The following is a 12,022-nucleotide window of genomic DNA, read 5'->3' as shown; positions in this document are numbered from 1 at the left end:
TATATATATATATATATATATATATATATATATATATATATATATATATATATATATATATATATATATATATATATATATATATATATATATATATATATATATATATATATATATATATAAATATATATATATATATATATATATATATATATATATATATATATATATATATATATATATATATATATATATATATATATATAGTGGGAGTAATAATTCAATGGGCCAGTTAGTCTTCGTGAAGGTATGAGATATGGCACAACGGGAGCGTTGCTGATGAAGGGAGGACTCTCCCGAAACTGTTGGGAAATCAATATATTTATCCTTGTTGACAACGCTCCCGTTGTGCCATATATATATATATATATATATATATATATATATATATATATATATATATATATATATATATATATATATATATATATATATATATATATATATATATGTATATATGTATATATATATATATATATATATATATGTGTGTGTGTGTGTGTGTGTGTGTGTGTGTGTGTGTGTGTGTGTGTGTTATTTTGTGGCGGGTATATATAGAGAACATCGGCGAATAATTCTTCGACGATGCCATAGTGCGGTCAGAACGTCAATTTTGTTTGTTTTATATTTAGTACTGGTCGGAGCTTGTTCTTTCGCGCCACGAATTTTACCGACCACACGGGTTCCCGTCGAACCGATTTCATTTTGGTATTTTCAAAATGATTCAGCATATTTGTACTAAATTTAACATATTCTTAGTGCTAAATACAAACATGATTGATTGATTGATATGCGGGGTTTAACGTTCCAAACCACCACATGGTTATGAGAGACGCCGTATTGGAGGGCTCCGGAAATTTCGACCACCTGGGGTTTTTTAACGTGCACCCAAATTTGAGCACACGGGCTTAAATCATTTACGCCTCCATCGAAAATGCAGCCACCGCAACCGGGATTCCTAATTACAAACAGCTTGGAGAAATCGAACCAGTTTCTACAACGACAAAGTTGGGCGCAGTGGTAACTGAACACCTGTGTTCCCTGAAAACACTTCTATATACCATATAGTGTTCACCGAGGTCTATAGGCAAACCACTTGCAAGGCAACGCTGGAAACGTTCAGCAGAGTATTTAGTCTTTATAGACTGACATATATGTATTTAACCATGTGGTTTTGGGACGTGAAACCCCAAGTATCAATCATGTCTTTTATCATGAGAATATAAATCCTCAGAAGAGACCAGCCCGCCTGCGCCAACGACGCAGGCGGGCTGGTCTCTCCTGTGAATACTGTGACAGCGCTTACTTAGATAAGTAAGCGCTGTGGTGCATGTATACCATTTCTGTGTCCTGGTTGCTTGGTGAGGTGTGTGTTTCGTAATAAGGATTTTTTTTTTCAGGCTGCTGCCCTAGCCCACTGCTTCTGCTATTTGTGTTAAGCTATTTAAAGCGCAATTTTTTACGTATGAAAATGCAAAACCGCTTGTTTTTTGCCCCAATGCGCATGTGATATATACGAGGTTACGTGGATAACGGTGTGCCGACGCTATGCCCCGCCGCGGTTGTCTAGAGGTTAAGGTACTCAGCTGCTGACCCGCAGGTCGCGGGATCGAATCCCGGCTGCAGCGGCTTCATTTTCGATGAATGCGAAAATGCTCTAGGCCCGTGTGCTGTGATTTGGGTGCACGTTAAGAACCCCAGGTGGTCGAAGTTTCTGGAACCCTCCACTACGGCGTCTCTCATAATCATGTGGTGGTTTTTGGGTGTCAAACCCCACATATCAACCATCATCAATGGCATGTTATATAGAAGAGCGCTATCGGATCTTCCGTATGTTGCTTTCTTAGCCGCGCACCTTCACCACTGTTGTGGTGCCGAGGAGAGTTTACGCACTGATCACGGTCGCGTGTCATTGCTCGGACTCGTCTCAGAAACTGAACTCTCGTCTTCTAAATTAATATTTTACGGCAATGTATAGTTATTATATGGACACTGCAAGCGCACTTTGGGCGTCGCCGTGATCGAGGTTTTAGTAAAAAGTCCAAGGGCGATAACATCACACCAGATTTATACGTTCTATTTGCGATTGAAAGCATATCAGGGCAGCCGGCGATTCCGGCTCAAGGAGAAAAAACGCTCGTGCGAAAGCCTCACGGGGGAGTCCCGGGGTTAGCTCGCCTCTTAAGTTCGTGTCTGCACTCATAATGTCAGACACCACTCCGCTCTTCTCCACTAAGTTCACCGGCTGATGGTATACTTTCGTTCGCACGAGTGCCCTCATCCCCAAGCATTTATCGCATGAAGTGACGGGCCCTTCCATTATTGTTCGCGTCGCTAGCGCTATTACCCAAAGTGGAGGGATGAATAAAACTGGGCACATCCCGTAAAGCAATGCTTTCATGAACAAAATATGCAACGAAACACGGACGACTGCATTACATGTGCGCCGTGCAAGTGGCGCGTTACACATTGATTCAGAGTAGAAACATGGATGCTTAATTCAGTAGTGAAGAACAACGTTAGAACGCGCCCACTCGGGACGTCCTCGCACCTGAAGGCTACGATGGGGAACACGGACCAGAGCAGGGACTGGCCCAGAAGAGCAGCGGCGTTCAGCACCTGGTATGTCCAGGACAGACGGCCCCACATGCGCACGCTTAGTATCCAGGCGAACGCGAACACGTGTAGCAGGCTCAGGCTGAAGAGTACTCCCAGCATCGCGTACACAAGAGGTTCCTTGCGACCCTCCGGGTGCCGCAGTAGGTCGCGGAAGGTCCTCGTTTTCCGTTGGATAGGGTAGCTATAGTGGCAGATGTTGCACTCTTCTTCCCTACGTTCCGAGACCCATCGTTCCATGCAGGGTTTGTGTGCGAAGCCGATGCTGCCTGCACGTACGACGCTGAATGTCATGCTTTGAAGTTAGCGATACCACCATTCGCAGCGTAGTAAAAAGAAAAAAAAAGTGGACAACTTGCACTATAAGGCGCAAGGCTGAGTCAAAGCGGAGCTGCCTCCTATAGCTAGTCCCGGCTTAGGTCAGCTGGACTTGATTTGGATAATTAGCTCATCGAATCATAATGTTTTAAATATTTTCAGAGCAGAAAATAAATAACTACCCCCTCCCCCATGCAGATATAGTTTCAAATGGCCGCAGCTTTAAATCATTGATAATAAGAGTTCAGGAGTAGTTACTGCAAGTATGTCCTAGATAGTCATGTCAATGCAGTAATCGAAAAGTGTGCTGGCATAACGAGAATAGTTGGTCACCACAAACACCTTCTCTCCACGCAGGTGAAATTAATTATTTGCAATTCACTGTTCTGCTCTTATTTTAACTACTATATACTAGAACACAATGACATTTTCTAATCTGCAAAAATACATAAAATGCGAAAAAAAGATAATTCGGTTTACTTATAAAGTGCCCTTTGTGACAGCAACTTCTGACTGGTTTATTTATGCTCACATTATCATCATTCATCAGCTATATTGTTATAGACCAAGTGTTCGTTCTAAATTTGAAATTAAAGAAAACTTAGAGTGCTTAAGAGAGATTGCTTGCCTGGAAATGAAAAAAAAAACAGAATTATGCAACACGAAAAGGTGAGGTATGGATGGCACCAGCCACGCATTCAAACTCTTGAATGCAACGCTTGTGCCATACCTTGCTTTCCCTTCTCAATCATTACACATTAACTAATATTGATCTATTTTGTGTGCCATCAGACTAGTTACGCTTGAAATTTGTAAAAGATATTAGTTACTAATATGTATATATTTGTTTATAGTTTCATTATTATTTTTTGCGCTCGTTGCTTTTCTCTTGTTCTAAGCCCTTGTTTACAAATAATATACCGTTGTCACTATGATGTAACTTTCCTGTTTTTTTTAATTACATGTAAATGAAACTGTCGCTGTGCTGCCTTGAGCCCTTGTAAATGGGAGCGGCGAGCTCGTCAAGCTAGCTTTTATTCGCCGCTCCTCTGTCTGTTTGTAAAATGGGCACAAATAAAGTTGATTAATTGATTGAACTAGGCTTCATCGCCCTTAGGCCACCATTATCTCGGGTGAGAAATCGGTTCGATCTCACACATCTGAATTAGTCCGATATATGCTCAACCTTACATTAACTAAACTAATGAGACTTAATTGAGATTAATGACGCTTAACTCGGTCATTCGTAATTAGTGTTTCCTGTGGTTGGCTCTCCACACTCAATGGGATCTGCGCGAACGTCACTCTGGCGTTCATGCACCGAAGTTTCGGCACGAAATTTAAAAAAATGAAACTTTGACAATTTCCTGTTGTAGTAATTACCTTATAATAGCGAAATTATTGGCACTGTCATTGCGAAATAATGATCCTTTAAAATTAATCAATGTTTGACTTTGGTAGCCTGCTATTTGTATAATGATTTTAGAAAAGTCCGATGCGGATGGCTCAATTGCTTATTCTAGTGCATGAAAAAGTGGCCTATGGGGGCCGGTGCGGTCAAAAACGTTGGTGCTTCCGCGAACCGGCCCGCTATAAACCGGACAGGTACCATTCCTACCAGTACTGCACGACGATGCTTGACGACTTCTACGAGAACGCGTTCATTAAGAGCCTGGTTTGGATTGCGATCACTGAGAACTCTGGAATTGGACGGTGCAGCAACAGCGAGTCAGCATGCCCAAACGTGTCTCGCTTTTGTGCACAGCTGATTGGATCCACCACCACCACTGCGTTCGCCTGTGCCATTTTTGCTGGCGTATGTCCCGCAACAACGTTTGCTAAAGGCGCATTCACTTTACAGAAATGAAGTGAAAACGAAAACGCCAGAGCGGCCGGAAAACCATGACAGCGCGCGTCGAAGATGTTCATCCATTTTACCCCATCCCACCACTACCTTGACAATTAATTAGATATTGTCTGCTTTCTGAGAACTAAAGTTCGTATGGAATTTTAGACATTCACGCAAAGTACTGAAATGAAACAGCTCGCACCTTTTCAAACGTTGTTTTGGGAGATACACCAGCAGAAACGACACGAGCGAACGCAGCGGCAGTGGCGGCGACGGATTCAACCGGCTGTACACAAAAGCGAGGCACGTTGGGACATGCCGACTCGCTGCTCCTGCACTGTCTAATTCCACAGTTCTTGGCGATCGTGATCCAAACCATGCTCTCGATGAACGCGTACTCGTTGAGGCCGTCAGGCTTCGTCGTGCAGCACTGGTAGTTTGCGATATGAGCTGATACGAGCCACCACCGACGCCTTTGCCGCCATGTTTATTCTGCGGCCGGCTGGTTAGATCACGTGGTTTGATACAGCGCAGCCTCCGTAAAACGGAAACCAAATCTTGTTTAACGTGGCGGGAAAATCGGTCTCTACCCGATTTTTGTGCACAAGCCGCGCGGCGTGGTTTACCGGCCGCTTGGGCGACGAAACAAGCCAGTTTCCGGAGTTTCGCCGCTTTTGTACTCTTCGAGGCCAAGTGTGAACGGCTCATTCACACCGAAGGCGGCGCGGCAAAGCGTGCAAGCGAGCTTTTCGAAGCGCAAGGCTGCCAGTGCGTGGACCTGTTCAGACCACCCGCGTCCTATGGATCGCCGCGCGGCAGAATAGGCGGACATCTCGCGCTTTTGCGCACGTGTCGCTATGACGTGTCCGCGCTTCTCCAAAACGTACACCCGCGCCACCACCACGCCTCCGCTGCATGGCGTTCTGATTAGCTGCGGTGAGCCTCGGCTATAGGGTGGCTAGACCCTACCTCGGCAAAGCGATCGCCCTTGCCGCCTAGTTTTTCTCCCGCTTTCACCGCTTTGGCCGCCCCGCCTTCGGTGTGAACGCCTCATTACACCGAAGGCGGGACGGCGAAAGCGGGTGCAAAACAAAGCGGAAAGTGCGATAACTCCCGGAGCATTTTTTTCCCGCCTCCTGAGGATCGCCGCTTTGATATATATATATATATATATATATATATATATATATATATATATATATATATATATATATATATATTATGAAGTCTTGGTAGTCTGGGTTGCGACAGCGTTTAATTGAGGAAAGACCTCGCAAAACGAACAGTACACAGACGATGACGATGATGATGAACCAGAGTGGCAATGAGGACAAAGAGACAAGCGGATGATGGTGATTGTGATCATGCAGGGATGAGGACGATGCAAGTAACAAATGCCCACACTAATTCCCCCCACTTGGAAGCGGACACCCTGGCCGCCGTAAGTCAAAGTGACGGGGAACGTCGCGTGAAAGGTTTCATGCGACAAACGTGGACAATCTCTGTGCTGCGGTAGCGGCGGTCTGTTGGGGCGACGAGTGGTGTCACACGATAATTGACCGGCGAAGTCTGTTCTAAAACAATGTATGGCCCGATGAAGCGTGGTTGGAATTTGTCACAGAGACCAGGAGCGCGAATAGGTGTCAAAAGCAGCACCTCGTCACCAGGTTGGAAAGACACAACGTGGTGGGATTCGTCATAGGTGATCTTCCTCTCGTGCAGTCTCGCTTCAGTATTGATGCGAGCCTGATGGCGAGACTGGGCCAGGCGGGAAATGTATTCTTCGCTTGAAGACTGACATGAATTCCCATGGCTGCTAAAGAAGGAGACGTCGAGAAAGGTAGTCGGGGTGCGTCCGTACACGAGATAAAACGGTGAGTAGCAAGTTGTTCGCTGAACGGCGGTGTTGTAAGCGAATGTCAGGAATGGTAAAAGAGTATCCCAGTTTTTGTGGTCGGGTTGGACGTAAATGGCTATCATGTCTGCAAGGGTTCGGTGAAATCTTTCTGTGAGACCATTTGTCTGAGGGTGGTAGCTTGAAGCTGTCTTGTGAGTAGTTCCAGAAGCGCGGAGTACTTCATTTACCATTTGTGACAGGAACACTTTGCCGCGATCACTAAGCAGTACACGAGGAGCCCCATGACGCAGAATTATGGCGTGAAGAATAAAGTCTGCAACTTCCACAGCTGAGCCTGTAATAACAGAGGAAGTCTCAGCGTATCGTGTCAGGTGGTCCACGGCGGTCACTATCCATCGTTTGCCAGCAGATGTGACGGGGAGAGGCCCATAAAGGTCAACGCCTACAACCTCGAAAGGCATTGACGGACACGGAAGTGGCTGTAGAGGTCCAGCAGGTGCAGACGTGGGGAGTTTACGACGCTGGCATGGGTAGCAGGAACCGACGTACCGCGCTACACTAGAAGAAAGGCCAGGCCAGTAATGACGACATCGAATGCGGTCAAGAGTTTTTTTAAAACCAAGATGACCAGCAGTCAAGTCGTCGTGGAAGGCTTCGAGCACCTGAAGTCGAAGAGAGCGTGGCAGTACAGGAACCCAGCGCTGACCGTCAGGGTGGTAGACGTGGCGGTAGAGAACCCCATTGTCCAGCTTAAAGTGCAGGAGTTGACGACGGAGTCGCGCGTTTGGTGGATGAGAAACTCCCGAAAGGTGGTCCATCATGCGTCTGCAGTATGAATCGGACCGCTGGTGGGAGATAAATGTTGCCTGGTCGTCCGAAAAGGGTTGCGTTATTGATGCGAGCGTATGAACTTTGGTAGATGTGGCGGTTGAGTTCTCACCAACGCTGATATGGGTAGTTGGAAGTGGGCAACGAGATAAAGCATCGGCGTCTCGATGTTTTCTGCCTGACTTGTAAGTTATGTCAAAGTCGTACTCCTGCAAGCGTAGTATCCACCGACCCAAGCGTCCGGACAAGTTCTTCAGTGTAGAAAGCCAGCATAAGGCATGGTGGTCCGTAACGACTGTGAAGTGACGGCCGTGGAGATAGGGACGGAACTTCTGGACCGACCAAACCACAGCCAGACACTCTTGCTCAGTTATAGTGTAGTTCTTTTCAGCAGGGGTGAGTACACGACTGACATATGCAACAACTTTCTCTAGGGAAGACTTGTCGCGTTGTAGAAGAACGGCTCCTATACCAAGGCCGCTAGCGTCGGTATGAAGGATAGTCGGTGCGGCTTCGTCAAAGTGGCAGAGCAGAGGTTCAGACGTGAGTGACCGCTTCAACAGCTCGAATGCCGTTTGACATTCTTGAGACCACAGAAAGGGGACGTTCGAAGCGAGTAGTTGGTGTAATGGAGCAGCAATAGAAGCGAAGTTCTGGATAAACCGGCGAAAATAGGAGGCGAGGCCAAGGAAACTGCGAAGCTCCTTTGGTTTTTCGGGACGCGGGAAGTGAAGGACTGCAGAAATCTTGTCAGGGTCGGGCCGGATGCCATCTTTGCTAACGACATGTCCTAAGACCTTGATAGATTTGCTAGCGAAAGAGCATTTCTTAGTGTTTATTTGGAGCCCGGCGCCGGCAAGGCACGTCAGAACTTGATCCAGTGGTTCTAGGTGCTCAGGAAACGTTGACGAAAAGATAATAATGTCGTCCAGGTAGCACAGGCAACTTTTCCATTTCAGACCGCGCAGCACGGTATCTATCATGCACTCAAAAGTCGCGGGTGCGTTGCAGAGCCCGAAAGGCATCACGTTGAATTCATATAGCCCGTCGGGGGTTGCAAACGCCGTTTTATGCTTATCGTCTTCATGCATGGGAATCTGCCAGTACCCAGAACGCAAGTCGATGCTTGAAAAGAATTCCGCGCCTTGTAGAGAATCAAGGGCGTCGTCAATGCGTGGCATAGGGTACACGTCCTTGCGTGTGATCTTATTGAGCGCCCGGTAGTCCACGCGGCAATGTCGCGTGGGCGTCGCTGGGAGGCACGGCAGCAACTTCAGGGTACGTGGGTATGGGGCGTGAAGCATGTGGCTGTACGGGCGCAACGCCGGTCAGCGTTGTAAGTTCCTCCCTGATGATGTCACGTAAGGGCATTCCCGAAGGCTGTGTAGGTCGTGGTGTAGGAGGTGTGAAGCCCATGGACCGCAATTCTTCGCGTATTATGTCCCGGATGAGGTCGCGCAGGTGGCCATCTGACGTGGAGTGGTGGTCGCCAATGTCTGGTTGGAGGCGAACGGAGTACAGCGCATCAAGGCGCTGGCATGTCGTCACGACATCAGCGATGGTAGCTGGGTTTTGCACAGCGAGTGCATTAAAGGCAACAGGCCCAATGCCTTTCAATGTGTTGCGCACTTTGTCCGATTCCGGCATGGATTGATTGACACGCCGGCACAGTGCGAGGACATCCTCGATGTATGAAGTGTACGATTCACCGGGATGTTGTCGGCGAGTATCAAGTGTCCTCTTCGCGACGGCGGATCGAATGTCCGGGGTGCCAAAAACGTGTCTTAGCTGCTGCTGGAAGGTAGCCCAGTCGGGTAAGTCAATGACGTGGTTAAAATACCATGTCTTTGCGACTCCGGTCAGATAAAATGGGACGTAACGCAGTTTGGCGGCCTCGTCCCACCGATTAGCGACACTTACGCGGTCGTAGTCATCGAGCCAGTCTTCTACGTCTTCTCCACGACGACCAGCGAAGAGCGGGGGTTCCCGCTGATGTCCGTGTATGTAAATAGGAGGGGCAGCTTGCGTCGGTGCGTGGTTGATGACATGAGCGCCGGTAGGCTCGGTCTGGGACATGCTGCCTGACAGTGGGCGCAATCGGCGGCCTGAACGAAGCTCCAGCGGGTAGAGCGGGCTGCGGGAGGTAAGAGGACCGAAAATCCACCTCCACCACGTATGAAGTCTTGGTAGTCTGGATTGCGACAGCGTTTAATTGAGGAAAGACCTCGCAAAACGAACGGGCAGAGCCAGTACACAGACGATGACGATGATGATGAACCAGAGTGGCAATGAGGACAAAGAGACAAGCGGATGATGGTGATTGTGATCATGCAGGGATGAGGACGATGCAAGTAACAAATGCCCACAATATATATATATATATATATGGTGTTTAACGTTCCAAAACCACCATATAATTATGAGAGACGCCGTAGTGGAGGGCTCCGGTAATTATGACCCCCTGGGGTTCTTTAACGTGCACCCAAATATGAGCACACGGGCCTACGACATTTCCGCCCCCATCGGAAATGCAGCCGCCGCAGCCGGGATTTGAACCCGCGACCTGCGGGTCAGCAGCCGAGTACCTTAGCCACTAGACCACCGCAGCGAGGCTACAGCGTCGTCTGCTCGAGTGGAGTCGGCTCTTGCGCTTTGAGCCGTACGCCGACGCACCCATGTGGGTGCGAGACCGGCCATCGTCAGCGCAAGACAGCGGCAGTGGCGACGATGGTGAAGAAGCCTGCGCCGTGGAGGCACCCGTATCGAGACCACGTGGAAAAACCTCCGCTAGCAGAAGCCCCGACCACGACCCTCCTGAACCCGATCGGCTCGGAAATACGCGCCGGTACGTTCAAGTCTTGAAGTCTACGTTGAGCAGCAGGCCAGTGTGTGCAATCGCTAATCTAACTGTTCTAATAGGTGTACCTGCGGACAGTGCGTGCCGATGCCCAGCACTCTTGAGAGCATCTGCTGCCGCGAAATCCAGGCAGCGATTCGAAGGCAGCAGTCTGGGTGCATTACAGAGAACCCGCATTTTCACACGTTGTGCCTTGACGAGGTAGTGCTCGGCGTAGTCCTTCAAATGTTTGAAGACCATGGGCTGCTAGTCGAGGAAACAGGGTAAGCAGCTTGCACAAAGGCAGCACAGCATGAAGAAATGACCGCCTGATATCGCTCTTTTTCAAATGATGCTGTGCGAGAGTGTGTACGTGAAAGTTTTTAACTTCTTTGTGATTGCACACATCGGGGCTTAGGGAAATGAGTCGATGAGTTAGCGTCATGCCTCACGAAGTGCCGACTGCGAAACACGTCAGTGCGAGCAAGATAATAAGTCTCGGTCGTTACGCCTCCCAACCCCACACTTACACTTTATTTTTTTGTGTCATAAGACGCGGCCGAGCAGTTCGTTTGACCACCCAAGTTTACTGCTCGGTCTAACTCACTACTAAACGCCAAAAGGAAATGTGTCTCGTGGCATGTGTGAATTTCCGATCGTGGTACGGAAGGGCACTCATTCGCTTGAGATATCTCAACGGCCTGATAATAATGAAAATAATTAGGCCGCAGTCCGGACACATTGCCTTGATTTATTGTTCGTCCACCGCCAATGGAGCAGCACTTGGGAAGATGATGCAACAGTAAATGTCAAAATAATGGGCACACGCTGTCTTATTTCACAGGAGGCTTTACATAAAGCTGAATACAGTAAAGGAGCATACTTTTCATGTCCATAATAATCACCATCCTAACACTCATTGTGTTCTTTGCCAAATATCTGTTATGAACCCGCATTAGGTGATAATTTATAAATGTTGAAGGCATAATTTGTTATTATGCCTACAACGTAATCTATAACTCGTTTCCATAAAGACGCCTACTTTCTGATCTCATTGCAGCCACCCATCATTTGTATGATAACCACTTTTCCTCTTAAATGCATCATTTTGAGTGTGTAACATGTAATCGGGGCTGCATGTGAAGCAATATGTCGGCAGAAAAAAAAAGTAGGTTATAGAGTGAGTTAGAAAGCAAATTTAGAGCATAGATACACTCGTATCGCTCTGGGATAGCACCTCATAGAATAAGCTTTGAAATTTTAGAAGCAGCTTATTTTTCTTATCAAACTATAGTAAATAGATGTGCTGAATGCTTAGCACAGGGGAAGCTAGAAGTGCTGTTCTATTGAGATGATCATGAGAATATGTAGGCCTCTAAAAGACAGGCCTACGACAACATTCAAAGAATCGCCAAGTCACGTTGCCGGACAACTTGGTTTAGATTCATAATTCGTATCATGTATCCACCGCGACAGGGATAAATAAGAGGGAGACACACACATGACTCTAACTTGCAATTAGTGGTTTTATTGCAATCACACATGTGATTTATGCAATAACAATACATCCAAAACGGTATTATTTTCTAAAAAATTGTTGAGGGTCCTACAGGCGAAAGCTGCACTATACAGCTTGAATTTGCTTGAAGGCACTCACGTGGTGGCAGTACCACTAAAACCAGCATACATACATATGTTCACTATATACCTAAATACA

The 12,022-nt window shown here is 47.1% G+C and overlaps 1 protein-coding gene across 2 annotated transcripts in view; it reads right to left on the bottom strand.

The window, feature by feature from the left end:
• LOC119187389 (E3 ubiquitin-protein ligase MARCHF2-like) overlaps positions 1 to 12,022 on the bottom strand; it is a 43,199-nt gene that overhangs the window by 11,788 nt on the left and 19,389 nt on the right. For both annotated transcript variants that reach the window (XM_075878618.1, XM_075878617.1), the window contains exon 2: positions 2,552 to 2,885. In XM_075878618.1, coding sequence (XP_075734733.1) covers positions 2,552 to 2,885 — 334 coding nt within the window. The remainder of the gene's footprint in view (positions 1 to 2,551; positions 2,886 to 12,022) is intronic.

Source organism: Rhipicephalus microplus, chromosome X (assembly GCF_043290135.1).
Source record: "Rhipicephalus microplus isolate Deutch F79 chromosome X, USDA_Rmic, whole genome shotgun sequence".
NCBI lineage: Eukaryota > Metazoa > Arthropoda > Arachnida > Ixodida > Ixodidae > Rhipicephalus > Rhipicephalus microplus.
The sequence above is the reverse complement of the archived record's forward strand: the minus strand, read 5'-3'. Positions and strand labels throughout refer to the sequence as shown.